Source organism: Oenanthe melanoleuca, chromosome 5, assembly GCF_029582105.1.
Source record: "Oenanthe melanoleuca isolate GR-GAL-2019-014 chromosome 5, OMel1.0, whole genome shotgun sequence".
Lineage (NCBI taxonomy): Eukaryota > Metazoa > Chordata > Aves > Passeriformes > Muscicapidae > Oenanthe > Oenanthe melanoleuca.
In genome coordinates this window covers 14,436,494-14,452,640 of record NC_079339.1, presented here as the reverse complement: position 1 = coordinate 14,452,640, position 16,147 = coordinate 14,436,494, and the positions used below count along the sequence as shown (strand labels likewise).

At 39.4% G+C, this 16,147-nt stretch overlaps 1 protein-coding gene across 9 annotated transcripts in view; it reads left to right on the top strand.

Moving 5' to 3' along the window:
• PTPN5 (protein tyrosine phosphatase non-receptor type 5) overlaps nucleotides 1–16,147 on the top strand; it is a 74,257-nt gene that overhangs the window by 46,239 nt on the left and 11,871 nt on the right. For 8 of the 9 annotated variants that reach the window (XM_056493707.1, XM_056493702.1, XM_056493708.1 and 5 more), the window contains exons 6-11: nucleotides 1,663–1,901; nucleotides 4,550–4,739; nucleotides 7,579–7,663; nucleotides 9,984–10,063; nucleotides 10,552–10,689; nucleotides 14,048–14,158. In XM_056493707.1, coding sequence (XP_056349682.1) covers nucleotides 1,663–1,901; nucleotides 4,550–4,739; nucleotides 7,579–7,663; nucleotides 9,984–10,063; nucleotides 10,552–10,689; nucleotides 14,048–14,158 — 843 coding nt within the window. The remainder of the gene's footprint in view (nucleotides 1–1,662; nucleotides 1,902–4,549; nucleotides 4,740–7,578; nucleotides 7,664–9,983; nucleotides 10,064–10,551; nucleotides 10,690–14,047; nucleotides 14,159–16,147) is intronic. The other variant, XM_056493709.1, reaches the window with a different exon arrangement.

Here is a 16,147-nt window from a genome sequence, read left to right as displayed (position 1 = left end):
GGCGAGTTTGTACTGGTTTGTATTCCTGTGGTCTGTGCTAAGAGTTTTCTAGCTAGAATAGAGGCACAAATGTCACTCTGTGTCACCCTGTTCTCTGGATTAGTTGCTGGGCAGCCAAGTGTAGGTGTCCTGTGATTTCTGAACAGTGCTCCATCTTGCCCAGTATGTTATCTCTAACATGGGCATTAGGAAGGAGAGGTGGTTTAGAGAGAGCACATGAGCCTTGTGCCTTCCTGCCTATCTGTCACCATCCTCCAGATTTCTGAGGTCATCTGGCTTTGCAGTTTGCAAATTTGAAAATATCTGCTTTTATCAGTATTTGCATAATAAGGTGTAACAGTCATTGACAGAGCAGTGAAAATGGTGATTGAACCAGGCAGGGTCTCTGCAATCCCAGCCTGGTGAGCAACAGATTATTGCATGAAGACAATTTTCTTTATTTTCCCTTTGTCTCAGCTGAGTGATCTTTCTCCCTCTCCATTCAAAATTGATTTTAAGCCATGTGCTGCCCAGAAGAGATCTTGAAGGGATCTTTTCCTTTGAGGAATGCCTTTATGACCAAGCCTTTCTTTCCCAATGTTGAAATTGACACTATCCTGCATGACATCCTAATGTGCTTTAGTAGCCTAGGAAGAGAAATTTGACCTTTTTTAGTGGCACTTTTAAAAATTCAACTGGTTATTTAAAAAGTTGTGTAAGGAAAGGACAGAAGAGGCTTTTACTGTGGAAAATAAGACCTGTTCTTAGTCTCCAAAGGATGCATGACAATGCAGTATAGTTTGTATGGCATTTGCCTCAGTGATACTACTCCTAGTTCTATGCTACATGGATGAAGTTGGCCTAGGGGTACAGATCCTGGAATTCAGAGGTGGGTTTGAAATTTTTAACTGAAATCTGTGTGGAGGATTTAAATTCTACTGATCTAGCGTCCAAATCATCTAGTCTATCACAGCATCTGTACAAATTGGTATGATGCAGAATTTTTTTCAGATTAATGCAATTTCAATGCACTTGTGTCTTAGAACTTCACAGGATTCCTTATTTAATGTTTATACCATATTCAGATCAGATAATAAGTTTATAACAGTCTTTGCCCTGGGCCAAAAACTAATTTGGGAATTCTGAGCCCCAGGATCAGATACTTCAAAATTGAGGCCTCTTCAAAAAATGATGGGTTTATGAATAAATTTGGGGTACAGTACCTGGTTATTAAAGATGTTCAGCTCAATTATATTAAGACTACTATATGTAAATTTCAAATGGAATGTCATTAAATCAAGGAAAGATATGATTTGTAGAATACTATAGTGGATTTTGTTTTGTAAACAAGCCTGGGAAGGATAAGAAACTGAACAAAAGGACAGTGGTATCACGTTGGCTTGCATATGATGGTCATAAGCACATTCCACTTCCACTGTATCCCTGAGTTAAGCCTGGCTAGCTCTGTGGAAACCTCTGTGGTTGAAAGCAGGTTTGAATGGATAGATGTGAATCCTTATAACACACACCACAAAGCCACTCCTGCATGGAACATTCCTGTTCTCTTCAGTACTCTCCAATTCTAACACAGATAGCTGGGATGCTACCCTAAAGTCCTATGCCCTAGGCTGTGTGAAATGCTGGCTACAAGCAGAAACTTTTAAAAATATTTGTTTCCTCCAGTTCTGGCACCTCTTCAGAGCCCAACAAGACCCCCCCTTCCCGCTGCAAGAGGACAGACGCCAGTCTGTGAGCCGGCAGCCTTCCTTCACGTACTCAGAGTGGACAGAGGATAAAAATGAGGATGACTTCCTAGATTTGGATCCTGTACCAGAGACTCCAGTCTTTGACTGCGTAATGGACATTAAAGCAGAGACAGACCCAGCTACTCTGACCGTTAAATCCGTGGGCTTGCAAGAAAGGTAGGGGGAGATGTGACTAATAGGGAAGAGTCTGCTCCCAGATTTTGTGGGTTTAGGAGTTCTGTGCCTAGTAGGAAGTTTTTTTGCCTTTGTGAATGTCACTTTCAAATGTGGTTGTAAAGTCAAGCACCTGCTTTATTTCCTGTCCTGTTTTCAATCCAGTCATAAATACAAGCATGTTAGCTTAACAGCACACAGTTTCTGGACAGCTGTCAACAAGTGCTGTTCTAAAGCATCACTTCTTTCCATTGAATACATCTATATGTGTTTGATCAGTTCCTCACCATTCATCAAGACAGCAACTGCTTTGCATGAAATCCTCTATAGAGCAGTGAAAGCTTTACCTCTGGAAGAGGTGGGTCTTGTTGATTCCTTTTTTCCTTGTCACTCATACTGGGACTAGTCTTTTCTCCAAAACCAAACCACAGAACAAGTGATAGTCTTTGGTATTCCTCATATGAATGAGTTAATCCAGAATTTGATTCAAATGAACCCAGTAATGAAACTTTGGGTGGGCTGGTCTTCACTGCTTGAACCATAAGGGCAGCTTAAAGAGAGGAGTCTCTCAGGTACCTAAGTCAGGAGCTTCTCAGAGAGGTTCACAGCTAGGAAAGGGCAGTTTCAAGATTAAAGGAAAATCGTTTTCAATTTTGTGTCCTTTCAGTTGTCTTAATGAAATGGAACAAAGGTCTTGATAGAATTCCTGTGGAGAAATTCTGCAAAAGCAGCAATATTATGAAAAAAAAGGAAGTTACTGAAGGGCCCAGCATAGCAAAGTATCACCTTTTTTTATTTCTCAGTTTTCAAGCTTAATTGGAGTGCTAACCATAGTTAATTCTTGTTTCTAAAACTTAAAACAAAAGACAGAACGTAGATTTTAAGAATGCAATGCTGATTTTTCCAAAGCTCCTCAGAACACAGTAAAAAGGAGTGTTACAGGAGAAGCTTTCAATTTGCACTCTTGTGGGTTTAGAATCTTTTTTCTCACTTTATGGTTCCTTATAACATTGTCCTTAAATCTTACACCTTTTATTATATTATTCTGCCTTTATATGAGATCACAGTAATCTCTGGGGCTTGTCCCTGAAGCTGCTGCTTTGTTGGTTTTTCATTATAGGCAAGATTTGGCTTGAAATATGTGAGTCATTTGTGCTCTTCACTATCCCTGATTTCATTCAATTTCTGTCACTTTAAAGATGTGACATTTCTCCTCAGGTGACTGCTAGCCTACATGTAAGATACTCACTGTATCAAGAGAATTGGGGAGTATTGCTTGGGGAATAATCAATTGGTTAAAGTAATGAATTGCAATGAAAAACCTGTCAAATAACTAGAAGTGGGAGAATGAAAGCAATTGCTTGAAGTTCTCAGACTAGGTACAATGTGAACACTTAAGATATAAACTTGTTTTCAACATACACGTGTCCTTGAGAAGACAGACATCATTTCAGGATTGAGCTGTGCTCCTACAAACTTCATTTACATTACACATTGGTCACTTTTCCTTTATTTGGTGATGTGTTAAATTACCTACCTGTGCCCCTTTGCATCCATTCTGCTTTTCCCTTACTTCCCTCTCATTCTTTAACCACCTATACAATTATAATGGAGGCCAGCAGCTAGATTTGAACACCACTAAATGTTGCTGAAGAAGAAATAATCTCATTCCCTCATGCTGAAGAGCTATAAATGCAGGTAGCCTCTTCTACATCTTCTACCAAAAGCAGTCCTTGTCAAATGCATCTGTTTTGGGGGAGAAATGTGGTAGCTGTTTAATATCACACATGAGGGTAAGGTGAAATCCTCTGAAAGGTGTCACTAGAGAATCCATGTCTGACACTAGTGGCATTTCCCCATGGCTGTGAATCATAGCAGGAGGCTGGCTGCAAATTCTTTTGGACAAACTCCTGAGTCCAGGAAAGGGCTGTGATCCAAGTGATGACTTCTGTCCTCTCTGTGAGTTGGTCATGCCTGTGTGCTTACATGGTTTTTAATAGTGCCTGTACACACCTTCTAACTGCATTTTTCTAGTTGAGATTAATCAAAAATAGGTTTACTGTGTGGATGTATAGAACCTTTACCTAGTAATCATCATATTATGTGACTTTATTATTATGTTAAAGACATTTAAATATAGATTTGCTGATGGCTTTTCAATCTTCCTTTTGTCTATCATATGTGCAACTAACAGAAGCTCAGAAGTGCTTTAAAACTTTATTCATAGTAGGCATTTTGACTTCTTTGGTTTGTTATGTGGCTAACTAAGACTAAAAATTCTGCACTCACAGTATCTTTGTTTATAATGTAACTGTTAAAGTGTTGGGACCTTCATTTTACCCCTCTGATGATGTACAGTTATGGAAAGAACATTTTTCAGATAGAAAAGTTATTCAGTGCAGTGGTTGGCTTTTCATGTCTTTATTAACATTGAACTGGTAGCTTATCCCAAGGTCTTACCCCAGTGATGTTTCAGTGTACAAAATCATCTTCAGGTCTTGTCCGCACAAGAAGCATCACCCCTTTTCTTACAGGTAGTGACCAAAATGTCCCCATCAGAACCAGGTGATTGGTTTCTTGAAGTTGTTCATCTGTCATTGCTGGCAGTGATGGGTCTGTTATAAGCAAACTTTGACTGCTCTGTTTTGCAGGAGAGGCTCAAATGTTTCACTCACACTGGATATGTGCACCCCAGGCTGCTCTGAGCAAGGCTTTGGCTATGTCATGTCCCCACGGGAACAGTCAGCCCGAGAATATCTCCAGACAGCATCGAACATCCTGACTGAAGAGGAGCTGCACAAGAAAGCATTGGATCCTTTCATACTCCAGGCAGAGTTCTTTGTGAGTGTCTGACCTCTCTCTTCTAGGAGAATCAATAAAAATGGGATGTTGTCTCTCCATAGAAGACCTTGGTATTATTTTCTACCACTATTTTAAAAGTAGCACATGCAAACTCCAATTCTGTCAATGAAGAATTTTTTCAAATTTATCATTCCTTTAAATTACAATGTCTGAAAGCTTTCAGTGATATTGTCACTTAAAAATTAGAGAATTAGTTCTGGCAAAAGCAACAAAACAACAAGTCTTTGTTTCACAAGATTTTGATTAATTTTTTTTTTCTATTTTTTTCCTGACGTATATTACCTTTTCAACAATAGCAACAAAAAAAATCACTGGAGTTGGGGAAAAAAGCCACATTTGCTAAAAGCATAACTTCTTGAAATGTGTCTGGAGTTGCCCTAGGGATGAAATTAGTCCTAATCCACCCTCTTTGCTGTTGAATGGCTAATGTGGAGCTACTTTCCAAATCTGAATATTCTCTGGTTACCTGAAACACAGTGTGGCTCTGTCATTCAGCAGGAGCTATAGAAAACACATATTACTGGGGTTTTTCTCTGCACAGGAATAATTTACTATTGAAGTTAATTCTGCCAAGTCAAATATTCTCTTAAGCCTGACATCTCAGCAGAACAGGAGGAAGATTGTTTTGCAAGATTACAGCCCTTTCACCCTGTCCTCTTCATGACCTCTAAGTGTCTGAAAGGGAAAGACCACTCTGATTATCACTTGCTCTCTTCCCTTATTTTGCAGTTTCAGGAGGTGTTTTCCATTTACAAGAACAGGGGGATAGTCTGGGTTTCTGTTTTAAAATAGAATGCAAGGTATCTGTGAAGCTTAATTCCTTTAGTTCTGTGCACGTTGAAGGAAAGCAGCTTTTGTGTAAGCAAAGCTCTGATTCTTTTAAGTAAGACATCTATTGCCCTTTTAAGAAGGGCATATACACTTGGTGTCTGAACTGACTACTAGACTAGTCCAGAGTTTCGTCAGTCTTTAGCTACTCTGTAGCTTTCAAGTAAAGAAAATAATATTAGAAAAAATAGGAAAAATTAGGAAAAAATGCACTTCATTTGTCTGAGAGATTTTTGAATTAGATTTCCTGGTGTTCGTAGAATCATTCAGCAGCCAAGCCATTCCAAGCTGTTTTCATTCTTTAATGAAAACTGAAGGAGCACAAAATGCTGTGCAATCAAAATGTCATTTCTGTAATTAAAAATTGTAAACCAGTTTTTTTTTATGAAACAGTTACAACCAGCTAACTCTTCATCATGTATTTTCACTCTGTCTAACCTACTTGGTTTTCAAAGTCCAGATTCCAGATGAAGCAAGCAGCTGTTTCATTTTGGAAGAAAAGTCAAGAAGGACATTAACAGGGCTAAATCCTGAAATTCATGCAAGATTTAGAGTTTTTACTCAGACAATAGTCTTGTTGGTTTCACCAAGAATTGGGTAGTGTGGTGAATGACTTAAAACCCAAAAGCAGCCCATGGAGCTTGGCTCACAAAGTGTTTGGGTCGACTAAATACCAAGGAACAATTGAGAAAAATATGAAGATTTTTTTCCGGTGCAGTTCTTGAAATTTATAGGAAATTACTTCAACAAAATGTTTTTGTCTTTGTTTGCCTCTGGTTAAAGCCAACAGTGTGTTCAGTGCTTTGTAAGAGATGGAGTGCAAATAATCTTCTAAGGTTCCAGAATTGACCTCAAGTTGTTCCAGGGCAGGTTTATATTGGATATTAGGAAAAAATTATTCACTGAAAGGGTGAACACTGGAACAGGCTGCCTGAGGAAGTGGTGGAATCACCATCCATGAAAGTGTTTGTAAACATGTGGATTGTCGCAGTAAACATGGAGGCGCTAGGTGAAAGGTTGGACCCAATGATCTTAGAGTCCATTTTCAGCCTTAATAAACTCTGTTTCTACAGTCCATAGCTCTGCTCATCCTTATTTTTTCCCAGAGTGAGACTTGCCTTACTCAACCCTTATTCCTGTTAGCAGTCTGTGCTGTAGTGGTCTCTCAAATCCACTGTGCAGCAGCTGGGATGACCAGCTCTGCCTCATGGTTCCCATGAGCCATGTCTCTGCTGAGATATGAGATTATTAACACATCCCTTCTCTTTTCTACTGACTCCAGCTGGTGGAAGGTTCCTGTCTGCTCCCCCCTGGCATTGGCCACTTATGGCAGGGGATGAGCAGTGGGGAACAGGAAGCCCCTCCATCTTTGTGTGCTCTTTGCATCAGCAATACAGGGCACAGGCAATCCCTGAATGCCCCTTTGCTGTGCTTTTCCATGGAGCTCAACAGCACGATGAGCAAAGCAGTGACGCTCCCCCAGCTCCATGGAGTCAGGTCAGCACACCAGCCTGTCATAATGTGTGTCATACTTTGTTGCTGGTGCAAGTCCCCAGCAAATTATTAACTCCCACCCTCGGAGAGGAAGCGATGTGAGTCAGAAAGGAGGGTGCTGAGGTCCATCCTCTTGGAGCAGTGTCTTGCGTTCCACCTCTTGCATCGCTCTGTGCCTACACTTGCAATTCAATTCTAATAATATTAGGAGTGAGCATGTCATGCGTGTTACTCAATGAATTAGTCACTGGGAGCGTTTTCACATGATGGATTTCAGAAAAGAAAGCCAGTGACAGTAAAAGGAAACATCAATCATACTTTGGTGGTAAGTTGCTAGAGGTACTGCACAATATGTCCCAGCTGACTTTATCACTTTGCCTCCCTTGCAGGGAGGACATGATGGGCTTGAGGTTTTTATACCTCCTGTGAATCTAATAATACTACTGACTGTCTCTTATGTTTTTGTGGGTTTTTTGTTGTTCTTTTTTTTTTACAGGAAATTCCAATGAACTTTGTTGATCCAAAGGAGTATGATATTCCAGGCTTAGTCCGTAAGAATCGCTACAAAACAATTCTCCCAAGTAAGTTCCTGCTCTTGAAGTTGTTGAGGCAGGGTGGTCTATTCCACATACTGGAGGACTTTGCATTTTCCTTTCCAGAGTGCACGAAGTATAGTGTCACCACAATGTATTGTCCAAAAGACATGTTTATGGAGCAACAGCATGGCTTCAAAGCATAAATCAAATTTCCAAAGACGTACAGAGCATGAAGAACCAAAATACTGCTGGTCCTCAGGGAAACATAGGTTTTTAGTTATTAGAATTGTATCATTTTGTGCTGCTTAAAAATTCTACCTAAGAATTTGGTTTATTAAGATGTTACTTAATGGTTTCTTTGATTAAGTTTCTTTTGAAAGACCAAATTCTAGCAACATTATTTTCCTGACTGATGTTTTTTTCAAATGCAGACTGAGAATATTAGGAATTGGCTTGATGGAATTAAGATGACACAGAAAAGTATTTTTCCTTTCTATTACACTAGTGTTATTTGTAGGCAGGAGTAGGAGTTTTGTGAAATATTGTGGTACACATTTTTACAAGTGTCATCATTTTCCCCTCTTTGAAAAGTAGTATGATTGGATGACTTGCCTTTTTTCTTTCTTTTCTCGAAGCTGTTGTTGGAAGATGGTACCACCATCCACAGTAGTTTTTTGCAAAATCCAAAAGGTTCAGAGTCAGACTAGCAAATACACATGCAGTGAAGTAAAAAATGTCCCCAGCTGTGCCTAATTGTCAATTAATCTGGATTGGAAATGGTTTCAAAAAAGACTTTTAATATGTCTTCAAACTCCAGCAACTGCAGTCCAATGTGTGCAACTCTTTTGATGACTTTGTACTCTACCTCAGACCAGAAGTCTAAAAGCATTTATCGCCTTTCACTATTGCTGTGCTAATGGCTGAGGTGATTCACTCAAGTATTAATTCATTGGTTTTGCTGGAATGGGAAGATTGCAAAAGTGATTGCAAAGATATTGATTTCAGATGCCCAAGGTGCCAGATCTCTAAGTGATCTTATATTCTGAATTTAGCATCCCTTCATCTCAGCCATATGGGTAGCTGCCAGCAGCCACTGTTGTCACTTTGACCTCTTCATCTCAGATAAGTGCTTTCTACCCAACCATGTCTCTAAAGGCTAACAGCTTTATTCAGGTCTTATTATGATCTGAGGGGTTTTTTTTGTGAATCAACTTTTAGCAACTTTGTCCTTGACTGTGGCTTGATATTGCTGAGGAAAGGAGAGGGCTGAGTGTGCTCACTCTTACCCTACTGCCTCCATTCCACAGGGCTTGGTACTGGCAGTAAAGAGGGGTAGCAAAAAGACCTAAACATTCTCTTTATGCTTCAAAGCCAAAGATCCCAGTGGACATGAGTCTGTTCTGTTTGAGGACAGCATTTCATGTTGAGTCTGTGTTTGTAGTACTGTAAAAATTACTGTGTGTTTAGTCCTTAATATGATATTGGGTAAAGCACAATTTTTGCATAAATTTTATTTTATTCTTCTTTCAAAGCCAGCTGAAGTTATGAAAAAGGCACCTATAGTTTGTTTTTAATATTATCTTGGTCATATACACTGTTGCTATTTGCTGAGGCCTCTGTCAGGAGGCTGTTTGTTGTCAATGGTAACAAACTGGGAAGTACCCTGATAAACGTGGTAGTTCCCATTAAAATCAATGAAACAGCCATTAACTTCAGTGGGAATTGGACTGAACTTTTTAAATGGAATAATGTTTTCTTTTGTCATCTTATTAGAACAAGAATAATGCTTCATAAACAGCCTCAGTGAAGGAGACTCAAGTTCTGAAGAGACTTACAGTGCAAGAGACCTGTTAATATTCTTTAATTTCTCTATAACCATTATATTTGTTAATAGCACATCTTGGAGTTCATTGCAAGATGAAACAGAGAAAGAGTTGTCATCTGGCTTGCCTGGGTGCAAGAAATGCATGCTTATGTTTTGGTAGAAATGCTCTTTGCTGTCATTTCACAAACAATATTCCAATGTCTTTGAATCCAGAATGAGTCTGTTGACCTAACAAATTGAGAAATAATTTCCTGGAGCAGAAAACTGCTTTTCCAGAGTAATGCTGAGAAACTAACTGCATCAGGACCAATTAAGGCAGGCTTCAGAGAGCGGGTGAAACTGTCAGAAGTTACACTGCAAATTGCCCCAACCATCCTTCCCCTTTTTTAATGGTCTTAACATGGGAGTTTTCCAAGGCCACTCACATCTGTTTGTGATGGCCATGATTGCATGTAAATGTCTTGCTGCACTAAACAATCCTTTGTGTCTCTTTCCTCTGAGCAACTGATAAACTATTCCTGATCTCCTTGCACTTTTCAGATCCTCACAGCAGAGTGTGCCTTACCTCAGCTGATCAGGACGACCCCCTCAGCTCTTACATCAATGCTAACTACATCAGGGTAAGAGCTTCATAGCCCCGTGTGTCTGCCCAGCCTCTATCAGCCAATGTAAACAGAATCACAGCACACACTGGCTTTTAAAGGCATCCTAGCTGATCTGGTAGCTCTTCTCTCCTGCTTACATTAGCTGAAACCCAAATTCAAAGTGCACCTGTACAGATTCAGAACCAGACAGAAACATACTTCTGCAGCTCTTGATGCAAAATTCCTTGTCAGCTGGCCTAACCAAGGCACAGGATAATCAGCCTGAACAAGGCTCATGACCTAGCCGGTCACCTCAAGGCTGTTGGACACTCTTTGCTGGAATTACTTGAGTCCATACTGTGCCTTTTCTCCACATACACATGTGCAGGAGAGAGAGAGAGGAGAGCTGGTGCCACAGAGTCAGCATTTCAACCAGGATAGCTCTCTGGTTTTTTTAAGAGCGAACCTTCAGGGTTATGGTGGACATCCCTGTTAAAACTGATCTCTTGTTCTTTTGTTGGCAGGGCTATGGAGGAGAGGAAAAGGTGTATATTGCTACTCAGGGACCGATAGTTAATACTGTCACTGACTTCTGGAGAATGGTGTGGCAGGAGCGTTCTCCCATCATTGTCATGATTACCAATATAGAAGAGATGAATGAGGTAATGCTGTTACATCCAGTCTATATTTTTATCTGTACTCCAGCAGATATTTTCATCCTACACACTAAGCCAGAAAACAGAAGTTAGTTCAGTGGCCTGTGCAATCAGAGCCAGCATTAAATTCTTCAGGCTCAGAAGATGTGGGCTTCTCTTTCAAATCAGTTTACTGTAAGTCCTATTTTACTGTCTGGCTTCTCCTACTGTTGGTTTTGCTGTTTTCCTCTCCCAGCTGACCTGAAACCCCTCCTAACTCAGCTCTATTTGCAGGCAGCCTTTGAAGTCCTTTCTAAAGGAATCAAAACCAATAGTACCTCATAATTGTTAAGGTTGAATATCTTTAATCAGTAGAGTTGTTGCTGCTTTATCTTGCATTTATTATGATTTGATTTCTATGTGCACATTTCATTGAGGAAGTACCTGATTTCTGTATGATAATGAGCAATTAGAACTGACTTGAATATTGAGGACCTTCCCCTGAATGTGTCTAGGGAATTCTTATGAAATACTGAAAATAGGATGCTGAAAATTTCTATTTGCCACCTACTTCCATAATTAAACTGTATTGATGGTTTGCTAAGCCACCTAAAGTTAATTATTTTTGGGGTTTTGCTATTTATAATACTGCAGCTGTTCATTACTTACCTGCTGAAATCTTTCCCCCATAGCAGAGCTGCAAGAACTTTGTGCCTGGGCTTCAGCTCACAGACAAGTAGCTGAGCTTACATCTGCCTTTACTGGCAGTGTAAGATGTCAGAAAGTAGTCTGGGCATGTGTTGGACTCTGCATCCTCCCTCACCACTAAGCAGGAAGGTTGAGTGGAGAGATCCAAATGTTGTTTCTTAAGCTGCAGCAGCAGTGTAACTCAGGCTTTTTCTTGAGAATAAATTAGTAATTTAGGTTAGAGATTTTTTTTTTTTTTTTTTTTTTTTTTTTTTTTTTTTTTTTTTTTTTGAGAAGAGGCTTTAGATGCTTAGAAGCCAAAAAATATGGGCATACGTTCTGCATATGGAGCTGTAATGGCTTGTCTGCTAGCTGGAAGTTAAATGCCCATAATCAAGTACATGCACAAACCTTTAGCTTTTCAAAGTTATAAATTGAATAAATTTAACCTTCAGCTTCATTGGAAAAAAAAGTAATGAAGACTGACACAGAATTATCATGTTTTGCAAGTTAAAAATGGTCAGTTATTACAGCTGGCTCATTGGACATGTCCTGTCAAGGCATTGCAGATGCACAACAGCAGAGTATGCTGCTGATCTGAATGCTTTGTTTTCACTCATGTTCTAAACTTGCACCTGCCTGTATCTGAGCAGAAGCACTGAAGCAATAACTTGCTCATTAATCAAAGTTGCCAGTTTCTGGCACATAGAATATTAAAATGTCATGACACAGTCAATGCACCACAATCTTTTGAGGACTTTGAGGTTTAAAGAAGATGCAGAGGAAATGCTGGCCCTAAACGACACATTTGGTGATATGTTCTTCCACTGTAGTTTTCATAACAAGATTGTGTACATGGAGGCAAAATAACCTTTATGTCTAGACTGCCTCTGTACCTACACTGACCAAGTGTTTCACTCCTCTTATCAGTCTTGGGGAAGCACTGCACTGCAGTCCTGATGCACTGTGGAACTGGAGCTTGCTACAGCCTGTATATCACAAGAGCTGCTGATTCTTTCCTGATACATTTTGGGTCAAAATATGTCATTTTGTATCAGCAATCTCAGCCATAAATATAGGGTCCTTTCATGGAAATGTCTTCTATACTCACTCCATTTATCTGTAACACTTATATTAATAGATGAATAACAGGACTCAAAGTACATAGATTCAAACCCAAAAGTTTTGTTTAACAATGATGCTAGTAAGAGAGGCTTTGTGTTCCTCCTCGGTGCAATTACATCACTAATGTGAGTATTAAAAGCTCTGCACCTCAGCCCTCTGTCACTTCTAATCTGAACTGACAGACAGCCCACAGAAATGAGTGGGCAATTTTACTCCACTCCTTTAAGCAGAGCAATGTCTGTGCTATTGATAGCTGGTAGCAATCAACAATTTTTGCAATGAATTCTGCAGTTTATGAGTAGAGGAAGAAAAAACACAATCTGCATAAATAACTTTACAGAGACACAGTGGGCCACACTCCCAGTGGGTTATTAACTGATATACTGTGCAGATGGAACAACACTGGTTCTCCCACACAAAAATTTTGACTCAGTAACTTTGTAAGGTACTTTTCTGTTGTTGGTCTTTCTCCTCAAGTGGAATTATGTTTGATGGGGAAGAGCAAAATGATTCAATTTGTTTCCTTCAAAATTATGTACAGCTGTGTAAAAGAGGAATCTCACAAGCATCATTTTTACTGAGGTTTGTTGACTAGCAGATACCTACTCCCCTGTGATAATGAAATAGCTTCTTGCATTATCACAAGGGAGCCTTTTCCTCAGACTCTGCCTCATTCACGTCATTCCTTGTCCATGAACTAATTTGTGCACCATCTTGAAATGTCTGTCTCTGCCTTTGCATATTGATTAATTTCTATAAGTAAATACAAAATCACAATCTTTTAGCCTTTCTTCCAGGATCAGAGTGCTTACAAATTTTCACTGGCTCATCTCTAATGTATCAGTACCACAAAGTAGACCTGCAAATGGACTATAGTTTCTGTGCTTCTGAGTGTCAAATTGTGCTGGGTGCATCTCTTGCTGGTTTTTGGCAAAATCAAATGTAGCAGTCTGATCTCTCTGACAGCTACTGCTGCCTTTTAGTTCCCTAGCTTTGAAAGATTCTCACTGACAATTTTAAGTGGATTTTGGTACATAATCTATTTCCCCAAACATCCCCAGTCATGTTATTTTGTGCAAAAATATATGCAAATGATAATTTTATATTCAGAGAGCATTGAGCCTTTATAAAAAATAGAAAAGCTGTATTTTGTGTTTCTACATCAGTATATACACAGCACAGATACGTTGGTAACTAGTGCATATTATACTAATCATTGTTATCTTAAGAAAAGGATTCATTTAAAAATGCAAGCACATTGCCACCAGCCTCTCTAATGAACCTTCAAAATGCACATGAGTTGCATAAAGATAAATAAGGATGTGTGTATTTAAAAGCATTGGTTAGTAATTACTTGATTTGTGCATTTTTAATCAAGCAATCAGGCGATTATGGATGCAGCAAAAATCAGCTGAAATGTGGTCCCTGTTTAGTAAGTGGAAGCTTGTACTTATTATAGAAACAAAGTCTATTCATATTCATCTATGCATGTGCTATATTCAATTTCAGAGGAGAAAAAAGCCGAGCCTCCCTTGATACCTGCTTAACTGGATTTGTTTTATATTGCACACAGAAATGCACAGAATATTGGCCAGAGGAACAGGTCACCTATGAAGGAATAGAAATCACAGTTAACAGAGTCATACAAGCAGACGATTACCGTTTAAGGCTCATCACCCTAAAGGTAAATCATTCCAATGTACTTACAGTAGCTTAGCTGTCTAAACCTATAAATGCAGATTCAGGGGGAGTTGTGTCGAAAGGTTCTGCACAGTGTACTGCCATACAAACACCACTTTTCATTACTGAAGGTGTTGTAGCTTTGCCTAGTTCACCAGCAAGAAAGCTACAGGAAAATAAGCAGTCAGAGGTCCAGGCTGCATGTGTACAGTCTGAAAGCCACCAGGCCAGTTGTAGTAGTATAAAGTTCACTGGGTAAGAAACCAGTGACTCATTCTGTGCCTTTGTTCTCTGGGTTCATTGATCATTTAGAATGAAATGTCAGCTCGCAGAGAGATTCTTACTTTGCAAGTGTAGTTTTAAATACCAGTGACCATTCTATCATCTTATGAATAGAAAGTTTTAGCACGGGTTTAATATTTTTAGTACTTAGATGCTACTTAATCTAAAGTACCAGAGTCCTATTCTACAACTCTTTTCATTGCTAGGTTCTAGAATATCAAGCTATATGTTTTAGTAGCAGTCTGTTTACATAAACTTCATACATCTTGCATCTGCCAGATCTACCCCGACCTCAGTACAACATGACAATTTCTTTCCAAGCTGGAAAAACTCTCCTTTTATCCAACCAGTTTCAAGTCTCTTAAGTGATATGTTAATGGGCAGAAAGCCAGCATATGACATCCCATGTCTGGATTCAGAGTGTAGCAAGTCTGTCACTCATGCTTTTGGCGAAGGCAGCAAGGAGAAAATCACACTCCCTGACAAGTGGGAGGTGAAGAATATTTACATGTTGCAGACTTGCGGCTCATCTGCTTTTGGTTTTCAGTTAGACAATGGTTTTGTTTTCAGTACTAGTGGGTCAATGTCTCTTTCCTCCACTCCCAAATGTTGGGATGTGAACTGCTGAGTTCTAGATCTGAAATAAAGGTTCCATAAAAGTTACCATTCCCTAGAGCCATACATTTGTCTTTTAATAGCAATAGTGGAGCAGCAGCTCTGAACCAGGCATACATTAAGTGACTTGGTAGTGAAAACTGGAGAAGCCATGAATTGACTTCAGTTTGCCCTTAAATAGGAGTGTTCAGAAGTACATGATTACTGCATGCTTTACAGAGTGGACTGTCATTTTTCTCTCAGTATAGGGGACAAGATTTATTAGGTTTTGGGAATTTAGAAGAAGCTCAGGTTGTAGGCAAGGCTTGTTTTCCTTTCTCTACCAGAGAAAGCTACCAGTGTCTAGCCACTGAGTCATGATCTCAGCTACAGCATACGTGATGGCAGACTTCAAACTGTCAGTTAAATCTTGCTTCCTCCTAGCTGTTCCCAAGTCTTCTCTGTCTCATGGAACCATCAATAGAGAATATTTTGTTCAAGACAAAACAGAAGTGTAGAGAACCACAGAATTCAGGATTCTCCAAGCAGAAGCATTAAACTTTTAACACAGCAGATGAAACTGAAGGCATCTAGAGTTCATCACTAGAACTTTGTCTGTTTTCCTTTGCTGTCAACTAAATGACTTATGTAGTGATTCATGTTTTTCTGCAGATGACTTTTACATTTCCCTCAGTGTTATTGACAACATTTTTATTATAATTTTTCACAACTGAGTTAAGAATTGGGTGTTCATAACTTCTGTGACTCACTCATAGTCACACATTCAAAAGCAACTGTGTTTCAAAGCAGCGTTGATCAGATTTGCTGTAGAAAGCTTGAGTGCTATTCATAACTAGTTATGCTCTCTTAAACAAAGTTTTTTCTCCCTAGGATAAATAACCTAAGGCCAGATTCTGTGCTATTATAGTAAGACTCTCTTTTCCTCAAGTGAGCTAGGCACAGCCTTAAGGTTCCTATGGCTATGCTTCAGTGAGCACTTTAAATCCTGTATAAGATTGAACAGCAGCTCAATGAAGCTGAGCCTCCCTTTGTCCAGCTCTCTTGTTCTGACCCTTGTGCTATCTCCCATGTTCCCTGTAACTGTGTGCCAAGCCAA